The following is a 22,759-nucleotide window of genomic DNA, read 5'->3' as shown; positions in this document are numbered from 1 at the left end:
ATCCGTAAACGATTAGTTCGGCTCTCGCGAGAAGTGAACCGGTGGCTGTCAAAACCTAGGGAACACTTGCGTGAATTCCGGAAACTGAACCCAGGTCGGTCTTCTCGTCCCGCTCCTTCAACGGTTACATCAGAGCTCGTAAATCATAACTGCAGCTCGACCAGCCGAATGAAACCATCGCGACCAGTGGAAGAATGAGTCATGGGACAGCGTTACTGTGGAAACGACGGTAACTTCTTTTGTTAACCTAGCATATTATACACGTTAAGCTAACAAAGCCATGTGGTTAGCGAACCGACGCTGTGTGTCGCGTCCAGGTAGATAGGTTAGCTGCATGATGGGTTGTTTTGCCTTCCGTTGTTGTACCCGGTTTCGGTCCGCTGCAGGAGAAATGGTTTGCCGTTACATGATGCTAACAGCCCAACAACGTGCCCATCTTCACTGAGGTGACGCTAACGCTAAAACGACATACATTGGTAGTTGGTCATAGTACACTCAGCTCAATGAAGACCGTTTGTTGAGCGCTATTCGCTGCTGCAGAAAACAATACAAGAGTGTTGAGAGAGTTAGCACAGCTAGCATGATGATGCTCGAGCATGGGTCAACCCAGCTCCTCTGCCTCACAGCCAGCAGTGGGGTTCCTCTTTTCACAAGAGGAGCCTCCAAGCAGCTGCCCTTCTCTGTCATCGGCTCCCTGAATGGTGTCCACATGTTCGGGGGTGGTCAGGGAGTCGCGTTGTCCTGCTGTGAGACTGAAGGCGGCGGTAAGGTGGTGTGGAGAGTGTTCAAGGACAGTGTGATGCTCATTGCTGTGAGCGGAGGTGGACAAAGTGGTGCAGGCAGCAGCAAAGAGGAGGAGGTGCGTTTGCAACGCCTCCTGGAGAACGCGTGGAGCTGCATGGTGCTGGTGTTGGGGCAGGATGAGCTGACCAATGTCAGGAACATCGAGAGGCTCAAGAGGGACTTGCGGTCTTGCTTCGGCCTCATTGATCAGCTGTTGGAGGAGAGGCATGAGGGCATCCTGGGTAACCTGACACACTGCGCCGACTCACTGTTGCCCCCAAACCCCACTCTAGTTCAAGAGGCAGTGGATGGCTTTGCTCAGGCTGCAGGCAGTGAATTTGGCTGCCTCGTCGTCCATGGGCGGATAGCTGCAGCAACTGATAACTGGTGGCGCCTAGCACCACAGGAAGTTGTGTTGCTCTCAGCTTTGATACGGTCAGTCTCAGCCTCTGGCTCTTCCTCTTGTGATTACCCGGTTTTCCTTCCTAAGGGCAGCCCCACCGTGGCCCACCGCCTGCTCTGCTTCCAACTGCTCCCCGGAGCAGATGTGTGTGTGCTGTGCGGCCCAACACCTTCCCTGCACGGAGCCGAGAGTGGGCTGGTGGGTCGTTTCTGGACACCCCTGGTAGAGACCCTGAGGGACTGCCTTGCCGTTGGAGAGCGCTGCTTACCCGGTTCCGTGTCCCTGCGCCCTGATGTGCTGGCACTTCTGCTCATCAATCGTGAAACTCGCCGCTCAGTCTCCACTGTGCGGACTTCCACTAATCATCCGCTTGGTGACCCTCCTTTACCCTCCAAGGCCCGCTGCTGGGAGCTACTGAAGCTCTTCTACATCTTCAGCACGATGCACTACTTCATCCAGGAGGAGACTCCGTGCATCTCCCCAGAGGAGAGGGCTCAGAGAGGCAACACTGAAGACTTTGTCCATGGATTCTCACATCAGCCGATACAGTGCTATCTAGTTACAGAGGAGTGCAAAAGCTATGGACTGCAGACACCACAGCACCAGCTCTTCCTGCTCATCCCACTGTCAGTGCCAACCTTTGCACTGCGTACAGTGGCCACACAGACACTCTCTGATATAGTTGCAGCCACTGGGTTTTAATTGAACCATTTATTTGTTACATCTTAATCTTGGTTAAACCCACCATCAGTGACTTAAAAAGATATTAACACACAGGTGAACTGCTATTTATTGGAATGTGAAGTTGCTGCTATTAAGATACGATTTTCTTATATCTTTATTGAAGATCCTTATTATATACAATGTTTAATTACAGATTTAGGGTAACAGAAATCAGCTTCCATTTGTCCATCTTTTGTGTAGATAATGAATAACATTTTGTGTAGATAATGAATAACAGACCAAGAGATGCACAATAGAAAAGGATATCACTGTAAATGTTCTCACCGGGTATCTTTAATCACTACTGCTCAAGATTTTAACGCTGATGAAAACAATAGAAAATGTCATAACAAAGTGAACTGCTGGGCTTTGTTTGGCATTCCAAGAGATGCGTTGCTTATTGCAAAATTGTGTCTATAACTCTGTTATTGTGGTTTTGTAGAAGCTGGGTAGACTTACTGAATAATAACATTATCCATAGGATTGCACTGTATTTCATAATGTATGTGAGAATCTTGTGAAAATGTTGCACTGGGATAAATAAGTGCCTGCTGTTTGTTTTTTAGACTTTTTAAAAATATATTTTGGCTTTGAATACAATTAAATGATACTCATAAATATAGTCGGTTACTTTCTGTGGGTTTTGAGCGATCTATTCACGTTTCCTTACACTCTTGATGAGACTAAGAATGTTTGGCCTTCATTGACTGAACAAAACATGAAGATGGTGCAACTGCAAGCATATAAGACCTCTTAATTGCTTGCCAAAAAAAAAGGCAAACAGAGAGGCAAACACTCAACAGACAGTTCAGTGTACTGCAATGAAAGTCACTAAAAATGTAGTTTTTTTCAGACAACAAAAATAACTCATACTTCCCAACGCAAATAACAACAATTGCACTTATTATTAAAAAAAAAAAAACTATGCCACACCACATAATATTATATTCTATTTGATAAAACACAAACACCATTATTGGGTGAATACTCATAATTGCAATGTATTTGCAGTCCCACTCTTCAGTGTAGAGGCAGAGAGTCGAGCTGAAAGCCACGCTGGCCTCCATGCCCATCTTGGTACAATGGATAGCTCCTTTGTCAGGGGAATTGCACCCCAGCAGAGAGAAGAAAACAAAAGTGGGCTGCAGTCGAAATAGGAGGAGCACTCTTGATGATTTAGTTCACTAAGAAGCCTACAAAGTCTCCACCCAAACCGCATGGTCCATTCGGAGCAGTGCGCTAACTCGGGACACATTTTAGAAGCTGCACTTGGTTCGGTGTTGAAATCCCTCTGAGCCACGTTCCGTTCAAATCTGTCTCGGTCGGTAACCGGAGAACCGACCCTGACTGACGGGTCTCGCTGTGCATAAGGTAACGGAGGAGAGGGGGGTTGGATATAACGGTTGACACGAAGCCACACAAAGGGGGAGGGATACGCGCTCGCGCTCGCTCCAGTGTTGCCATGTGTACAGGGAACGTACCCCGATGAGTTTCAGAGCGAGAGGCTATAGTCCGTGTACGTGGTTGCAGCCAGACTGGAGTTGTAGCACAAGTTTTTGTCGAAGCCCCCATCGGTACTTTAACCTCCGAGAGGTCCGGGTCAGTTTAGGAGCGCGGTGGCGTCACTGCTACAACTTTAGTTTCACTCCTCTCGAGTGAAGCAACCGCCGCGGTGCACAGCGGAGGCGTTAGAAAGTGACCCGACCAGCCGAGAGAAGGCGGTGTAATCATGTCAGCCACGCGGATGTCGTTGCTGTCACCCAGAAACGTTCGGCTCCTGAGCCGGCGGGGAAACGAGGTTTTAGCCGGTAGCAAACTCACCTCTCCCCCTCTGTCGTCCTCCTCTCCCGGCAGAGCTTTGTCGAGTCTGAGTGCGACGCGGCGCGGGCTCCCCAAAGAGAAAATGTCCGAGAACGGAGTGTCGTCCCGGGCCAAGGTGTTGACCATCGACACCATGAACCCCACGGTGAAGAAGGTGGAGTACGCCGTGCGGGGCCCCATCGTGCAGCGCGCCGTGGAGCTGGAGAGGGAGCTCTCTGAGGTACGATACTTTGTGTCTGTGTCTTTATTTTCCATCAGAATGAATGTGGTACTCCACCTAACAAGCTGAAAGCAATTTTACTGTCACTGTATTTGACACACACGTCTGGGAAATTGTTAATATTTGTAAAGAATTGACATCATTATGTTTATATTTATTATAATCTCTTGAAACTTTAAATGTCTATTGGGTTATGAAAACAGTCAGTGTCTTTATTTAGATATAATGCACAGCAGTAGTCTTGCACTCCAGTTTATTTCCTCGTTATTAATGCCTCAACATTATCCCAAAAGAAAACGTATTAATTGCTGTGCATGCTCACACCCTGTTCTCAAAGTCCACCTGTCACAAATTCCTGAGGTTGATCCTGTCAGAAAATTTGACTGGTATGACATTAATGTCTAACCTGTTTCCAAGCACTGACTGTGAGGAGGCTGATCATGAATCTGTAGACTTAAGTTAATGTCTAACCTGTTTTTCAGTCCTCTATCTTAACCAATATTCCAGAGGAGGCTGATCATGTCAGATAATTAACATATTGTCTAAACGACGGCTGCTGATCCCCAGTGAGAGGTGTAAGTCCATAGTCCAAACCAGAGACTGTGTTTCATCCTGTTTATCTGTCCACTATACCTCTTCATATAAACAGCCATAGACTGGTTTTCTAATGACGTTCTTGAAAGTTTAGAAATCATTAGGAAAATCCATATTAGGCTCTCAGCTCATCTCCAGCATTGAAGTGAACTCTTCTAAATCAATTGTATAAATTGATTTTGATTTTTTTAGATCTCAGATAATACAGAACCTTTCCAGCTCATTATAAATAGTAACCATTTGTGCATTTCTCTTTGCTGTTTTTTTTTTTAAAGCTCTGTCGCTCCCTTCCTCTCACACAGTTTACGGTGATGTGGCAACCAGCTGTTAGTGTACACTGTGCAGCAAAGTGTGAAAGCTGTCCACTCTTGGGATCTTTGCACAGGAAGGGACGAGTACTGCAAACAGGTTCTCTAGCAGGGCCTGTAATGACAGTGGTGACTCTTTTACCAGATGCTTCACTGGCACCAAGTCTTTCATGTTTGTTTACTTTGACCAATGCTGATCAGCTGTCTTTATGGGACACTTATTTTCTTCCTAATTGTGTGTTCAAAAGGCGGAAGAAATTGCAGCTGAGTTTAAGTAGGAGTTAACTTTTTCTTCACCGCAATGTATTTTCTCACTGACTGCAGAACTGTCTCACATCTTTTTCAATAGTATCCATCTACAGTCTACCAATCTTTTAGGCTTTTTAAATGTTCATCAAAAACCTTCATTTGATAAACTCCTTGCAGTTTGAAAGGTGTTGCATTTCCTTTGGAACGGGTCACAGGGGTATTATCGTTTTTCATCCATGAATTAAACACATGAATGCGTATCCTGATCCAGTTTCGTACACGCCTTGTTCTTTGAAACTGAGGTCTTTGCTCTTCATCTGTGTGAGCGTTCTTGTTCTTTTCTCAAATACTAAAGCTGTTAGTTGTTAGATGTTCCAAACCGAGAATAGGAATAAAAAGAGACTTTGAGCCAACATGCTGTACTAGTTAACAAGCGCACAAATAAAGGCTTCACGTGTAGTTATTATATAGTGGTCTTTGTTTGTTTTAATGAGCTGCTCGCTGAATGTGAATGGGGACATTTTCAGACAGATGGGGACAGACCCAAGACGAACAAGGCTCCTGTTTATCAAAAATCTTCCCACGTATTCGGCCAGAATGACTGGAAACCTCTAGAAATGTCCATTATAGCATTTTCATTTCAAAGGCATTTAACTGAATATTGAATGTATTTGGTATCCACTTACTGAGAAATAAAAAAAATCGAATAACATGGTTACATTATTTAAAGTTAAGTTACTTTGTTACACTGAACTACTGGCGTTACAATGGTATTTTCAAGGACCTTCACTGTTTTCCGTCATCAATGAAACATTGCTGTTGTAAACTCTTGGGACTAAAAAGAAATGCTGCCTTCAGAGCACGGTTTCACCTTCTCTATTGTATGCCAGACTCTGTATCCGCGATGGAGGACAGCAAGCGCTGGCCTCTTCGGGAGCAGAGGTCAGTGTTTTTCTAAAAGATCCCCGTCATGAAAGGGCGGTAGGTTTGACCGAGGGGTGTTATTCACCCTTTGTAATGCTATTGGTCCAGACAGAGAGACGCCTCTTATGTGTGACCAATGACAGAGCCGGTGTCTGAAAACCTCCTAAAATCTGAACTGGAATGAACTAATCAAACCAACAGGCTGTTTTGATTTCTACAGTGAGAGGTTCCGTTGGTGTTTTTACAGCAGTGTGTTGTCTGGTGTGCATGCTTGCGTGTCAGTATGTGGCGCACTTCGCTGCTGTTGGTCCACTCTAGGCTGCCTCAGCTGCTCGAGAGATTATCTTTCAGAAATGTTGTTACTGGCCTGGAAGACCGTAAACCAATACCTTTATTTTGGTGATATATCATCCTAATTATTTGGGACGTTGTTTACTCCTGCTTTGCTGACATGCATCCGATCTTTCCCAGCCTAAACTAAGGAGATTCAAAGTCTCTGGAATCTATGTCGTGTTTATGTGACACAAGGTTATATCAATACGATAAGGTTCAACTCCGTTCCCATGTTTGCACCTATTATCTGCATCCAGGCTATTAGTGTGTGTGTGTGTGTGTGTGTGTGTGTGTGTGTGTGTGTGTGTGTGTGTGTGTGTGTGTGTGTGTGTGTGTGTGTGTGTGTGTGTGTGTGTGTGTGTGTGTGTGTGTGTGTGTGTGTGTGTGTGTGTGTGTGTGTGTCTCAATTATACGTATGTATGTACACACACACAGCATTACCTATTGCCTTATGTCCTAATACTTCCACTAGCACAAATCAGTACCAAATTTAAATTCTAACCTCTGTTATGTCTTATTGTCTGTACATATGTATGCTGTATAGTTTGTCTAATTTGTCACATTTTTGTCTTTCTTTGCACTAATAAAAGGGGGGAAAGTAACTTTCATTGGAAACCTGAAAATTCAATAAAGTTACCTGTGGATTAGGTTTGGGGTGACATGAAAATGTCATGTCACGATTATCCTGATCAATAACAAATGACGAATCTAGCCAGGTTTGTTAATGGGCGGTCACGGTACGCCTCAGAAAAGACCATTTATTTTTTATTTTGTAGTGAAGTGAAGACATCCTCTCACTTTCTCCCCATTCTTTAGATATATAATAATGTTTTGTATGTTGTGTTTATGCTCTGCAGGGAATGAAGAAGCCCTTTGCTGAGGTCATCAAGGCCAACATCGGTGACGCCCATGCTATGGGCCAGCAGCCAATCACTTTCTTCCGACAGGTCTGCTCTTATCCTTACATCCAACCGCTCATCTAAATTTAGCACCTCCAGTCTGACTAATCAGTGTCTATGAAACAGCCTTTTCACTACTTAATGCAGTTAGTGCCAATATTATTATTCCTGTCTTTTCCAGTAATCTATGCAATATATATATATATTTTTAATAATGTCCCCTCCACCTCCCTGTGTTTCCAGGTCTTGGCGCTGTGCTCCTACCCTGAACTGCTGAATGACAGCACATTCCCAGAAGATGCTAAAAGTAGAGCACATCGCATTCTCAACTCCTGTGGAGGGAACAGTATGGGTATGTTGGTTTCTGCAAAGCACAATGAGCTTTATATAACCGCACTCATCACCTACTCACCTACTTTGTTACAATTCTGCTTGCTAGCTGTTTGGCCTTGTTATGTTGAAGCACCAAGTTTAAGCAACTCGTATCGTCTCCATATGAATCTCCCTCAGGTTCCTACAGTGCCAGTCAGGGCATAGACGCTGTGCGTCAGGACGTGGCCCGCTACATTGAACGAAGAGACGGCGGCGTGCCCTGTGACCCAGATGACATTTACCTCACCACAGGAGCCAGCGATGGCATTGTGGTACAAAACACCTCTCTGCTTTTAAAGTGACTTTGTTTCTCCATTATAGTTTGAATCATGTATGTTTGGAAGTTAAAGGTTACCTGATGTCTTGATCTGTTTGCGGGGAACGTATTTACAACATTGAACTGACACAACGGACGTATTTAGCAGCATGAGTGGATTCACTCTTTTTGCAATCAGCCTGTGAGACAAAAAGTAGCTTTCATTCAAGATCAAACATTTTTTTTACATTTTTTCACAGAGGCCCAAACATTTGTGGGTTGTGACCTTTTAAAAGCCAGGCATACCATACTCGAGACCCCTTGTCGTATGTTGTCTATGAGCTATCTGTGTGAATTGAACCATCATCAGACTAATGTGTTCGTCATGTGTTCTTCAAAAAGAGAACCACCTTTATGCTGTTATTAGGATTTAATGCAGAAAACATGGATACAGAGCACCAAACTGAAATTCAAAGCTGGAAAAGTCCCCCACTTTCCTTTCCTTTTTACTCAGCTATGTTTGCCTATAAAGTATCATGCAGCCAATATGTGATCTTTCTTTACATCCTTATCCTGTATCCACGTTTAGACCATGCTGAAGCTGCTGGTGTGTGGCGAGGGAGTGTCCCGTACAGGCGTCATGATCTCCATACCACAGTATCCCCTGTACTCTGCTGCGCTGGCCGAGCTGGGTGCCGTGCAGATCAACTATTACCTAAACGAGGAAAAGTGCTGGAGTATGGACATCGACGAGCTGCAGCGCGCCCTGGATGAGGCCCGGCGCCACTGCAACCCCCGAGCTCTGTGCATCATTAACCCTGGAAACCCCACTGGTAACATTTCCTTCATTTCTCATTCAGAAAATCCACATAATCCTGTTGTGTCAATTTTAGGAGACAGACAAAATCACTACGTCTACCAGGATGCCCAGGAATTAAGTTACTTTAAATTAGATCCTTTCCACGGGAGGTGTACACATCTTTTTGTTTCCTCCTAAGTATCTCTAGAGGAACATTTTTCATGTACTGCTGCAAGAAGAGACACTAGATGGCAGCAAATGGACGTAACGGAGCCTCCTATGTTCACAGGTCAGGTTCAGAGCAGACAGTGCATTGAGGACGTAATCCGATTCGCAGCACAGGAACGTCTCTTCCTCATGGCCGATGAGGTACTGTCTCTCTGCATCTCTTATTGCATCTGCTTGCTTTATTGTTTTCTGCTCCGACATCTGTCCTTCTGTTTCTATTAGGTGTACCAGGATAATGTGTATGCTGATGGTTGCGAGTTCCACTCTTTTAAGAAGGTTTTGTTTGAGATGGGCCCAGAGTACTCAAATACAGTGGAGCTGGTGTCGTTCCACTCCACCTCCAAATGCTACATGGGAGAGTAAGTCATTGCACTTTCATTTCCGAATGTCCTCGATCAGAGACATTTTTAGTCATCTAACAATTTTGTCAATTAATCATTTAGTTATTTTATTCAACAGATCTTTATAACTGAGTTTCTCCACAAAGAATCAGACAAAAGCACCAATTTTAGTGCCTACCAAATATGTGTCGTTTAGTTTCTTGCAGTCATTCAGCATGAAAAAAGCATTTGAAAAATATTGGTTGACTTGGAGGACTAGAATGACAGATTACTCAACCAAAAGGGGGCAGCGCTAACTTTCATACTGGGGATGAATCTGCCGGACCTCGTTAAAATACTGTCGACAACTAGCGCTCTCTGTTTTCTTGCTTACATCCGTTTTTGTGTGGCATCCAGATGTGGCTTCCGTGGAGGCTACATGGAGATCATCAACATGGATGACGATGTGAAGGCCCAGCTGACCAAGCTGGTGTCAGTGCGTCTGTGTCCTCCTGTCCCCGGACAGGCACTTATGGACCTGGTGGTCAACCCCCCGCAGCCTGGGGAACCCTCGCACGAAAAGTTCATGAAGGTACAGAGTCTAAATCCCACAAGCAGAGGGGATGGGACAACGTAATCGATGCACGCATATACTGCAACATTCTCTCTCTGCATTCTCTTGGCAATATGCTCTCTGCACACTGGTATGGATTATGTGCTGTTTGCTCTTTTAGACTAATTATAAGACACTGTATCCTTCCTTTGCGGCCCTCAGACAGTTCATCCTCATGATTGTCTATTGTCTTTACTTTTCTAGGATACTATCCGGTACATACATGTGCATGTTGCTGTGTTAAATGGCATTCAGCCTGTGAAACTGAAATCACTTTGTAAACCAATACACATGCATTATTATATGACTCTAATAACATCTCTCTCTGCTCTCTTTTTCTTTTATCCCTGTACTCTCCATTGTATATTTTCTCTTCTCCCTCCCTCATCCAGGAACGCACAGCCACCTTAAGTGCCTTAGCAGAGAAGGCCAAGCTTACAGAGCAGGTTCTCAATACCGTTCAAGGCATCAGCTGCAATCCTGTGCAGGGCGCCATGTACTCCTTCCCTTGCATAACCATCCCCGAAAAGGCCCTCAAGGAGGCCATGGTCAGTCCTTAACCTACCGTCATAAATGTTTCAATGATTTTGAGGTTAGAATATGCTGTCCCTTCAAAGAAAGCACATTGATGGATAATTAGACAAAAACGCTCCATCCGACTATCCTACTAATCTTTTGGTTAACTTATTATTCCACTTATTATTTTTCTCCATGGCCTTAACGGCACTCAATCCACCAAAACTCTTGTTTCACTCGCTTACATTTAATACACAAGCAGAAAACAAGGCAAATGACCAACATCTCATAATTTCCACTATGCTTCATTAAATAGCTCTTTAACCAGGTTCAGCACACCTTCCACTATCTTGTTTGTTTGATTTCCTATAGCGTGTCAGTAGGTATTCCGGGGAGTCTGATTATCTGATTAGCCTTACAGAGGTTACGGTCAGAGTACAGGTGACCTGCTGACACCGGATCATTCCTGCAGCATTGCTTTGTTTTGGGCTTTGCTTTCCCCCCAGAACAATGTGCAAGGACTGAGCTCCTTTTGCAACACTCGATATCGCCAGTGGCAGTTTAAATAGATCCGCTGTGCGCTCAATTGAGCCCGTTCCTGATCTCAATACTCTGCTCCTTCTAAGGCTGAGACCATTTAAAAAGGTTTAACAAAAGCTTTTGATGCAGAGGAAAGTGGCCACTTCAGATAGAGGTGGCGGAAATAATCAATTCTATGATGCATCGCGATGCTTTGTTGAATGATTCTGCATCGATGCAGTAAAGTCTATAATCAATTATTATTATTATTTATTTAAATATATATATATATGTGTGTGTATTAATTTAGTTTTTTACATCAGCTTACAGTCTTCACATCTACATCTTTAGCCTACACTGCTCTCTCATCTCTTACATCTCTGAAACAAAAGGGAGAAATGTTGCCGTTAACGTAGAATAATGTAGTCCGAACACACTAGGACTTTCACCCAGAAGACTGCTGTTCACGTCCTGTGTATTTTCCAAACGCCGCTTCTGTAATGTTTTTTTAAACTTTGACTTATTTGATACATAACTTCCAAACTTAAGTCATGCCGCTTCCATAGTTACTTTAAAACCAAGCCACTATCTTTCCGAAACCTAACCAAGTAGTCTATTGCCTAAAGGGACTCGCACAGGCCCACTGAACACTTTATTGGAAAACATCACAAAATAGAAGATATCTTATTAACCATTGTATTAGGATTGTTATTATTATTGTTGTAAACATACAAGGATGGGCTGTTGGTTACAAAAGGGTGCTCAATTGAGCCGTTTCTGCTTATTTGGTCCAATTCTCTTTGTAATGAAAAAAAAAAAAAGTAGCTCAAGTGGGAATGCTGCAAACAAGTACATGTACTACTTTTTGTATCAAGGCTATACTGTGAGTCACAGTGTTATAATTATAGCCAGCATAGTCACAGCTAAACTGCACTTAGGAAAAAAGGATACATTTCTGACCAAAACTTTACCATGCCAGCAGAATATTTGGCCTCAAACGGTGCACCAATGTTTCTTTTCCTATCTGTTAGGACAAAGGCCAGGAGCCAGACATGTTTTACTGCATGAAGTTGCTGGAGGAGACGGGGATCTGCCTCGTACCTGGCAGCGGCTTCGGTCAGAAGGATGGAACCTACCACTTCAGGTACAGCTTTGCTCATAAAAATACTTTATATTAAAGCGCTTTCTATAATATAATATAATTTCATATTCTGAAGATAACTTCTTTATTCAGCTCTAGTTTATTTGTTCACTTAAAAGGCTGGTCAATGTCAATGTCAATGCTTTACATTAAAGCATCTTTCGGCCATCATCTCTTAACGTTAAACTGACTGCAATAAAAAAAAACAACAATTGTACATTAATATGTAATCTTTCCATAAATGTGATATCTTGTCAAATTTGAGTGGAGCCATAAGTAGCGTTGACATAGAAGTCACTTACTCCTGAGTGTCAAACAGCCGTTATTTAACAGATGGGTGAAGCCATCACTGCTGTGTATTCCATGCAGGAAGAGGATGATTGTTGTTTCGAGGTGTACCTTTTTCACCCTCTCCAGTAATTGAATTACTTTCCAAGATGAAGCGATTCTTCAAACTCCACACTAATCTTTAACTCTTAGCCAAGGACACACAGTAAATGTTTGTCTTTTTCTTTGCCCGCTCTCTCTCTCGCTCTCTCTCTCTCCCCCTCTCCCAGAATGACCATCTTGCCACCGAAAGACAAGCTGGCGATCCTGCTGGCCAAAGTGAAGGAGTTCCACCATAAATTCATACAGCAGTATTCTTAAATTGCCATATCTCTCCCTCCTATGTACAAAGGGAGAAATCCAACAACCACAACAAAAAGAATCAGCCAATCAGAATTTAGTTTGTCATTAATAAGTGCCTTTCCTATGGTGGCTCTGGTGGTCTCTGTGATGATGCACTTCAGCCTCCACAGCTATCCCATTTGGACATTCACAGACTGGATACAAGGCACTGTTTTGCTTTAGAGAAAAACAAATGAAAATGAAGAATGTCATTCAGAGATATGTGTAAAGTTTGGTTTCAACTTTGAAGGATATATGTAATCGAGGTCAGTGTATTTGTGAATATGTGAGAAATTGTTTATGATTACCAAGCTAAAATGAAAAAAAGGTACTAGTGAAGGAAAATGTAATGCTGCTTAAAACGTTTTTAGTATGTTTACAACTGGTTAAAACATTACATTCCTGCAGGCAGAGCTTGACCCAGAATATGCAGAACGGTCCCAGTTTGCATGATGATTCAGAGATGATTTTGTAGAAGCAAAATAAATGTAACAGTTGATATTATGTCTCGTTATTTTCTAACATGCAGGTTTGTTTAGATTAAGACAAATGGGTCATTTTTGTTTGGCCATGTATGAATAACGTAATAGAGCACTGTGGTTGGTTTAATACCACATGCATCCATTGAAGGTGTTATGTTCCAAATGTCCAAATCATACTTTACATTAACGGAGGGATTAGGCAATAGGAGTTTTTTATATTCAACGGGTACTTTGTCCCTTTTTGACCTCAGTTTTCACCTCAATGATTCGTCATTTTCCATCTCTATTCATTACACTGAGAATATTTCACTCACAAAATGTTACTCATTTAAGAAAACAAGGTTTAAATTAAATTAAGACTATGTAATGTTTGACAGAAAGAAAATTTGTCCTTAAAAGTCTAAAAAAGAAATTAATAAGCAACATAACAAAATGCACATGCTCATATCACACTCAGTTTGCTGCTACAGCCTTATTTGATCTGGTATGACCAGTAGTTTGTGATTTATATTCCCGTTTAACAAATGTTTTTGCTCTGAAAGTAAATTGAAATACTTGTTCTCAATAGAGTTTGCCTCATGATGATGTCATAATGGCAACTGACTTGGGGTGCGGGGATGATGTATTTTTGTAGGCCCGGCGCAGAAGTTAGCATCACACTGCTTCCCTTGACAAAAAGCCAAAGGGATTTTTCCATTGGATTTGGGATTAAAGCCTGGTTTATCATCATGTAGTGTGCTGTGGAGGTACTACCAACTGGTAAGAATAAGTTATTATTATTCATATTAAGCCTTTAGCATCTGAAGTGTTCATCTTTGTTGAATGCAGGTAAACAGGACGTGTAGCGAGAGAGCAAAAGAGGCAGAACGTATTGACCAAAATGCATTTTGCACATAAAAATAGTATGTTAACATGCAAGCCATTCTGATTTGAACAAGCAGGTATAACAACTAAAGTCTATGTGGTAGAACAAGTTTTAGATTATTCTCCTAAATAGAGGTGGATGTCATAATTAAGCAAGTAGACCTACAACTTCCACTTCAGAAATAACAGTGAGGTTGAGTCCCGGAAATCACACACATCTGTGAGATGGGCAAATGTCTGCGGAAACTGTCACCTGGAAACAACACCTGCCTTTATTGTCTCTATTAATCTGTCATCTATTTTATTGCCTCGTTGGCAGTTTCCGAGCACCCTGGGATGATGGATCGTCGTACAGCTGTGTGTGTGTGTGTGTGTGTGTGTGTGTGTGAATGTGTGTGTGTGTGTGCGCTTTAGAGGTTGAAAGACTATGTAGGAAGTGTGTTAAAGTGAAGCATGTAGTTTGAAGATGTTTTCTGCTCTCTTCCTCTCTACTCCACAGTGGCTGTCAGCTTTAATTATCTTTGACAATGGGCCTCCTGAATCCTAATTATACTGAGCCTTGTCTCTCCTGGAGCTCCTCACCATTCCCTGCAGCAGCACGACACGCTCACACGTTCCAGTCCCCTTCACCCCAAATTAATTGGGTGGGTTTGCTTTATATCCCCCCCCCCCCCCCCCCCTTCTCATTTCCTGACATCTTTTGGGAATCAAAGGTCATCATTAGTTCGGGTGAGGATGTCGGGCGACTGGGAGACGGTCATGCATCAGACAGCAGCGCTGTCATGGGGCTGTCCTGGTTATGAGAATGACCAGTCACTACAGACCTAAATGACGAGATTCATATGACTGACCTGAACAGCTTACTGAGATGGCGTTTGGGAGTTGGCAATTTTATTGCGTTCATTATTCTGTATGTGTGGACAGTAATGACTATAAAGAGTCTTATAGGTTTTAACTGGCGTTTTGCATGGAAGTAATTCCACAGAATCGCACCACATTTGAAATCTTAACTCTGAATTGAATATTTTCACTTAAACTGTTCAACAGGAATTTATCATAAACTAAAACTCAACAAAAATGTATCACATTTACTGGAAATGTACCCAAATCCACAGCTATGTGGCTGAAAGGCTAACGTGGAAGGTGCATTTGTTCAGGATATTTTTCATTTTTATTTTACTTCTGGTAAAAATGGAGGGTTGTGTTTTTAATCTAGAAGCTAGAGGATTTGTCGCTCTCATGATTGCATTTTGTTGTTTTTTGTTTGTTCTGAGGGTGTATCATTGCAGGAGGATTTATATAGAGCAGCACTTGACATGTCTGTGATTCCCCAAATCTTTTTAAGGTATACTCACTTAGTGTTCTTTGAGCACAAACTCCCAGAATGAGGAAGTCCACGAAAAGTATGCAGAAACACATCAATCATCCAGGTTGTTTTCTATCTTTGTCTTGCAGGTTATCATCACGCTGCGAAAAATGGATCTGATGAATTGTGGGAAGTGTAACGGAGACAGAGGAAACATCAGCATCTCCAATCAGCAGCTGCATTGTTTTCTTGAAGGTATGACGGAGCTAACAGATCTAAACTCTGTTGTTGTAATCACTATGTTGAACACAATGATTTGCAGTGGGTTGTTGTATAATTGCAGATCTGAGTAAAGATGATTTCTGCTTGCTGTCATGTGATTGCTTCTGGTTGTTTCTGAATGAGAGCTTTAGGTCGGTAATATTGTCAAATTGCTTACTCGCCTTTCAGACAGCTTCTTTTTTTTTTTTTAAATGAAAAGACACTCAAATCGTTCAGTTAAATATAAGGCTTTACTGCTAGAAGTAATAGTAGTTTGTAGGTTAAGGTTACCTATCTCTTTACCTCTACAACACGTTAAATGTGTTTAATTCGAAATTCAGATCATATTTTCTCCACATGGCAACGGTTAAATATTCAAGTGGGAATAGTCATATTGATACATTTTTATTTCAACAAATAATTATAAAAAAATAATACATCCACAGAGCTTGTACAGAGGTACAGAATCAAAGTATCTCTTCTTGTGAAAAACAATAATTAATGAATTAATCATTCAAAAAAAAAATGTACATGTCCAAAATGAATGTTTTGTTTACCTCTGTGTAGATGTGTGACCTGCAGCTTCTGGCAAGGCTCGTGAGCCAATAGAATAGCGAAGTTGGTATCATGTGGTTTCTCTGTGTAGTCAGGGGTCAAGAGTCTTTGGGGTTGCCAGTCAGTGTGGAAAAAATGGCTGTTGGACAGTAAGCAGGTGGCATTTCAGTACCAGTCCCAAGTGCTAAGTGACAAAAGGAGGAGTAAAAATGAATTCATACCACGAAAAATTCATCACTTTACATGACTGCGTCTGTCTGAGTGTCACTCCACTCGACCATGAAAACGCAGGTTGTGCAACGAACTGGCAACCCCTTGAGAACATGTGCTTTGAGCAACAGCTGTGTTGTGTGAATACAATGGAAGGGGGGCGTGTGAGTGAGAAATCTAGTGGTTGTATGTTTTCAATGTTGTCAATAGCACCTTTAAGCCGGCCGCTTGCAGCTAACAGTGCTAACAGTTGCAAATAGGGATGGGACAAAACAGGATTTTATCATGGATCAGGATGAAAAAAACACTCATTAAAAATTTATCATGGTGAATTTCCAATACCGTGATAATTAAATATCATCACATGACTTTGAAAAGCTGTTTAGCTCACGGTCACAGTAGCCAAATGAAAAATAGAGCCTTATTTGAAAAACACAGGATACAAAATGTTTTTTCTTTCATTTATTTATTTATCCTTTATTTATGCAGGGATACATTATGATTCATGATAATCTTATTTCTGATTATTTGATTGTTTTCCACCAAAAAAAAGGATGTTTACCAAATATTTGTTTCTTAAATAAATGTAAAGTGATTCCAGTATGTTTGAGTGCAATTTTAAGAGTTTTAAGCATATTGATAATTTTAGGGATAATATTGGGAATCACAATAATTTTTGCCAGGATAATTGTTACATGACATTTTCATATCATCCCAAGAGTTGTTGCAAACAACAGCAACAGTGCTGACAGAGTTATTGGGACCAGTGGAGAGTGGGCATGTAAACAAAGCACAGAGAGGCTTGGATAACAACGCACACAGAGGGAGAGTGACATTCTCTGCTCAGGACGCCATTACTTCACTATAGCATTACATAGCAAATAGTTGTTTGCTGCTCTGAATGTCGTATTGAAAGCCTTTAAGAAGTCATTCACACTTTCACATGACATACTCAAGTCAGTCAATGGAGAAGGGCAGTTTAAAAAAAAAGAAGAAGAAGAGAAAACTGTGAGAGGGAGGGAGTGATGATACAGAGATTGGGTTATAAATCTTGTTCTGATCAGGTTTCTCTGGTGCCCTCACACCTCAGTCTCTTTCTTGGGGTAATTAATCAATCCCAGACTGGAGTCATTGATCGGCCTCTTGCGGCCTTCAGTATGTTTACTCTCCTCGATTGTATTTGCCACTAAGCCCCTCGCTGCCGCTCAATCTCATCGGCAGAAAATGTGACACTCCGCCTGCTGATGCCATGAGCGAAACGGTGCATCGATTGACATCTCGATGAAAATCAATCTACTTATTTTTTTTTTTTAGTTGCACGGGGGATTTGGTTTGGTTATAATCCTTTGTTGTAATCCTGTATTCCAGGTTGCAATACATAAAGTTTGATTGTGCGCAGTGAAAACACTCCTGGAATGCAGGGGTGAGCGTTTCCTCAGAGACGCCGCCAAACGTGTAATGTTTTCTCACTTCATTTATATGTTTTCTATTTTATATATATATATATATATATATATATATATAATTATATATTTCTAGAATTTGCAATATAACACATGACATTGACCGCTTTCTGAACCAGCAGTGAAGGAAGTATCAAGACCCTTTACTTAAGTGAAAGTAGTGACAAGACAATAATAATATACCCATCAGGTAAAAGTGCATTCAAACTTGAAAGATAAGTAAACACGTGTTATTTGAAAAGGATGAAGTCAATCATTGCGCAGAATGGACCTTTCTTGAGTTTTATAATAATATCATTAATATTATTAACATTGACAGGATTTCAATATTATTGATTAAGGTGGAACTAATTTCAACCACTTTATGTTTGATGGTTCAATAAATTAAAAATATGTCATATTTCATTAGACCATCATACATTTTGTATATAAAATCTGCAAAGTAACTAAAGCTGTCAAATAAATGCAGTGAGGTAAAAAGCACAGTATTCCTCTAAATGTAGAATTGTATAACGTACTAGAAATAACCCAGCAAAGTACCTCACAATTGTATTTAAATGCAGTACTTGAGTAAATGTCCACCATTGTAGTTTATTTATTTAATCCCCAGGGTTACATGTGTCCCAGTTTCCCCTATTATGAATCACTGTCATGCAGAGTTTCACCGTGATGTGATGGCCGAATGTGTATTCCAACCATATTCTAAACGGGATTTTCACTGATTAATATGAAACTATTAGGATCGGTCTTTAAAATGCTCCTTCTCATGGGCTGCATTTTGTCATATTTATATCTTTGTTGTTGCTGAGCGTCTCGCAGGATGCCACCTATGATTCAACATTCACAGGCTGTACGTGAGTGATGACATGTTTGCTTTGAGCTCCTGCTGGAGGACAGGAGGATGCTGCAGAGAGCAAAACATGATATTCTTATTGATTTAGCAACATAAAGTAGTGCTGTAGTTAAAAAATGCAAACATATATGTCAACAGAAATTGTCTGCTTTTTCAACCCAGTGAGCTTGTAAAAATGAAACGACAACAACATAAGAGTGTGTGACGAGAGCAGGTAACTTAAAAGCTTTCTTGTTGCTTTTTATTAATTTACTCATCAGAATTACGTGTTTTCTGTCAGAAATTCACACAGGAACACCGGGGACTCTCCCTCCTACGCTGTTAATGAACAATGAAAAGACTCATGGACACCGCTTTTAAAGCAGACGTAGTCCTTAGTCACACATGCATTTCTTCTGCCTATATATGAATGGAATAAAATGACAGATCTGTTGGAGATCAATATTTTTGATGTGATGTCATATTTTAACTAATATAGTGTCACAAATGTACCGACCCCTGTTTGGTTTGTTAACTGGAAGCTAATGAGAGGCAAAGTCCCACCTTTGCTTCTGGACCATCATGGGACCCTATTTTGGAAAAAATATCTACAGTAGTCATTTTTTTTATCCCGGTTAACTACTGTACCCCCCCTTCTCCAAAATAAGGTCCCATTGGTGTCGCTGGATGGGTGGAAGGAAGCGTGACTTCACCTCTCTATAATGAAATCAAACAAAATAATCACTTTGATTTTTCCCCTGAATGAATAGCTGCATGAAACTTAAGTCCCACCCTGAATGACTGTGACTCTCCATCTTAAAAACAGCACAGGACCAGCTTTGAGTGGGCGGTGTGGTAACGCGTCCTGTTGTACACCCCCCCCACCCCATCCCCTCCTGCTGAGCTGAACTGTTGAGCTCAGCCTATTCACTGGCTTTTCTGTTGATAAAAGTCAAAGTCAGTCAAATACTGAATGAGCAGAAGGTGTGAAAGTACTGAGGGACGTGCATGTAATCACTGGCCCGGCAGCACACATGCTGTTTTATCAGTTGATAAACACTTGGATGTCAACGGACACATGAGATTTCTGTCTGTATTCTCGGCTGGTGAGGAGAGGTCCGTTCAGTTCCCTTTCCCATTCACCGCATACATCCTTTGACAAACCTGTCTCAACTTTGATTGTCATAAACACAATTGAACCCTACTTAGCAACACAGGTCAGGCTACATAAATACCATCCATATTTCATGCTGCATCACTCTTATCTGACAACGGGATTTTCTTTTTTGCGAATTGAGATCACGCCTCATATTTCATTAGACACTGAAAGTCTCCGGTCCGTGGTCAGATGGGCCGTATGTTTTATTCATGTCCTCTGAACATCTGCTTGTCCGGATGTCAAAAATCATCAGGCTCCCACAGGACTCCCGCCTGACTGGCTGTAAATGAACTCCAAAGTGGAGACTCAAAACAACCTGTCAGCGCTCTCCGCCGCCGCCGGCCGAGGTGAGCTGAGTAACGAAGCTCTTGTCATGGTAAAGAGTGATGAAAGTCAACTTTGGACACATTGTGAAGACAGGAATGAAAAGAATGGTGTTCATTCATATGGTGCACTACTGTGAAAAACGTTCTGATACAAGTCGTGTGCCTTCTTCCCACGGCTTTTCGGTTGGATTTTGACACTGCTGTTCACTTTGGCTCCTGGTCGACAAGTCTCCCTGAGTCACTGGAGGCTCTGCCAACGGGAGGAAAAGAGCCTGACCACTAACAAGTGCTCACTGACTCATAGCCGCCACAGTATGTCCCACTGTGTGCGTGTCTCTTTATATGCTATTCTGTTATATACTAGTCTATTTCTCGTTTTACGCCAATCCCACAGAAAATGTGTGGTCTTTTAGAAATGATGATATTCTTTAAATCTCATGGTATCCTGACTACTGCTAACCATAACAAAGATCTATGAATTAAGTAAAACAAAGGAAAAACAGGAGAGAGAAGTATGTCAACATAACCAATAACAGTTATTATGTTTTCCTTCTTTAGGGGAAATTATGAACTTCTGTCATTCCCTTTGTCAATTATCAGCATCCATTTTTGCGAGGCTAGTCACAAACCTTATTATTTTATTGTTGCAATTTCACTTGAACTGCACTAATTCAGCATGCAAGCCATCATCCACGTTGTTAACATGCATAAAATAGCAACGCTAACATGCTGATGCTCAGCAGATACAATGTTTACGACGTTCATATCTTAAAGGAGCAATTTGTGCAGTTCAGAGCATTAATATCAACACTGTTGTCTGTGAGCTGCCGGCTCAGCGGTGTCATATTAACGTACCAGCATTAGTGAGAAACAAAGCAGTGAATCAGATTTGATTGTTTCAAGACGGTTACGTTCTTGAGCACAAATATACACATCCACATCTTCCCACAAACCTGCAGGAAGGTGCCGGGTCCAAACGCTCTTCGGTGATGCCCAGCAAAATCCAGGCAGGGTCTCTGCTAGACACCACCATATGTGGTCCTAGGGGATCATCGAGAGGGATTATCTTTGGGTGTGTATATTTTTAGGAAATCGTTGCATATGGTTTCATTTAGCATGCAATCATTTTTTCATGCTAGCATCTTGCTAATTAGCATATACACAAACTCCAGCAGAGACTCCTGGGATTGTCGTTAGTGTCACATCCTGATGCATGGGACAAATGATCACGACTAAAACAGAAGCAACTACTTCATAATGATAAGTTAAGGCTAAACAAACCTGTCTATTGCCACTTCAATATAAAATGATTGATTACAGCAGCTTTAAATGTCATATCTCAAGGTCGTATCATTCGCCAACAATGACATATGCAAAAGCTGCATGGGAAAAAGGCCTTGACTTGACCACGCTGACACCACTGTGGTCAGTCATGTCATTCATCACTTTCACTCAGCTATTTGCATACACATGCTACAGTTGAAGGGGCTCGCCGTCTCTGCTTTACTAGAGAAACATTAGCATCCCAACACACTGGGGGCCGGATGTCATTCATGCAGCTCTACAAATCATTTCTGGGCCTCAATTCTGGAAATGCTCTAAAATGAAAACAACAAAACAGAGCCGAGCTTTTATGGTAACATTTGGAATGTTCCTTCAGCCGAACAAAGCATTGTCAGCTTGCAAGGCTGCCTGTCCTCCATATTTTATACAACAAAACAAGGTGACCATGATGGGTCTAACGAAAAAATGAAATGAAACAAGCAAAAAAACAGTTGCTGAAAATTCAACATTAGTTTAAAGTTTTCTTCAAAAACTACAATTTACTGTAAATGTATTAAAAACGGTGTCTCTTTATTGATTAAATGGAGACGCTCTTCTTTTCGGCAACATGATGGCAAATGTTTTGCATCTTTCTTTCTTAAGTCCCAACAAAATACGCCCCTTTCTTTCTTTCTTTCTTTCTTTTTTGTTTGTACATGGTTTTGTTTTAGTTAATTAAGTTGACATGATTTTCAAATTCTTGTAATATAATTTGCTTATTTGTCCTTGACATTCCTGCTCTTGCATTTACATATTGCATATCTTATGACATTTTACCAACTTCTTCTGTGACAGAATAAGCTCTTTGATATTTGCAAAGTAGCTATTACAGCTTATTAGTTGTTAATCTTCAACATGTCAACATTCTGTAAGGCACTTTTTGAGATCAGGATTCAGTTGCATTTGTGACTCTCATCGAAATCTCATTCGGGCTGCAATCAAAGCCGTGCTCCTCCCCAACAGAAGGCTATTGGTGTTTTCACTTCCTCTTCATCTATTTCTCCACCTGCAGTGAGATACCATCGACACAGAGTGACAGCCTCTGCATTCATGAGCACATCATCATCTGCCCTCCTCGCCAACAATTAGCCCTTCATCACTCAAACCTTACAAAGGCCACTGTGCGGATGTTTTGTTTTAAATGTTCAAAATCAATATGGCCTGTTTGGATCAATTTATAAACCATTGATCATTCTGCTGTACATGTTTTATTAAAACTATGACTAATTAAGGCATATTACAACATTACAACTATTGAATTTTTGACATATTTGTGAATTCCCATCAA

At 41.5% G+C, this 22,759-nt stretch overlaps 2 protein-coding genes across 4 annotated transcripts; both read left to right on the top strand.

Moving 5' to 3' along the window:
* The first annotated feature begins 68 nt into the window (after window positions 1–68).
* Window positions 69–13,191, top strand: gpt (glutamic--pyruvic transaminase). Of its 3 annotated transcripts, none has more exons than XM_084008880.1 (12): window positions 69–229; window positions 3,764–3,950; window positions 7,216–7,305; window positions 7,501–7,609; window positions 7,768–7,901; window positions 8,475–8,718; window positions 8,974–9,053; window positions 9,135–9,271; window positions 9,650–9,824; window positions 10,238–10,393; window positions 11,912–12,024; window positions 12,579–13,191. In XM_084008880.1, the coding sequence occupies exons 1-12, from the start codon at window positions 195–197 to the stop codon at window positions 12,667–12,669; spliced, it is 1,551 nt and encodes a 516-aa protein (XP_083865006.1). In that variant the 5' UTR covers window positions 69–194; the 3' UTR covers window positions 12,670–13,191. The 3 variants fall into 3 exon arrangements, with proteins under 3 accessions (XP_083865006.1, XP_083865007.1, XP_083865005.1); XM_084008881.1 differs by lacking the exon at window positions 69–229 and adding an exon at window positions 3,145–3,280; XM_084008879.1 differs by lacking the exon at window positions 69–229 and having other exon boundaries at window positions 3,438–3,950.
* On the top strand, window positions 240–2,520 carry fuz (fuzzy planar cell polarity protein). The gene has a single exon (XM_084008882.1). The coding sequence runs from the start codon at window positions 581–583 to the stop codon at window positions 1,886–1,888; it is 1,308 nt and encodes a 435-aa protein (XP_083865008.1). The 5' UTR covers window positions 240–580; the 3' UTR covers window positions 1,889–2,520.
* Window positions 13,192–22,759: the final 9,568 nt, after the last annotated feature.

The sequence above is a fragment of the Eutrigla gurnardus genome (assembly GCF_963514095.1).
Source record: "Eutrigla gurnardus genome assembly, chromosome: 4".
Taxonomy (NCBI): Eukaryota; Metazoa; Chordata; class Actinopteri; order Perciformes; family Triglidae; genus Eutrigla; species Eutrigla gurnardus.
This window is presented reverse-complemented; position numbering and strand designations above follow the sequence as displayed.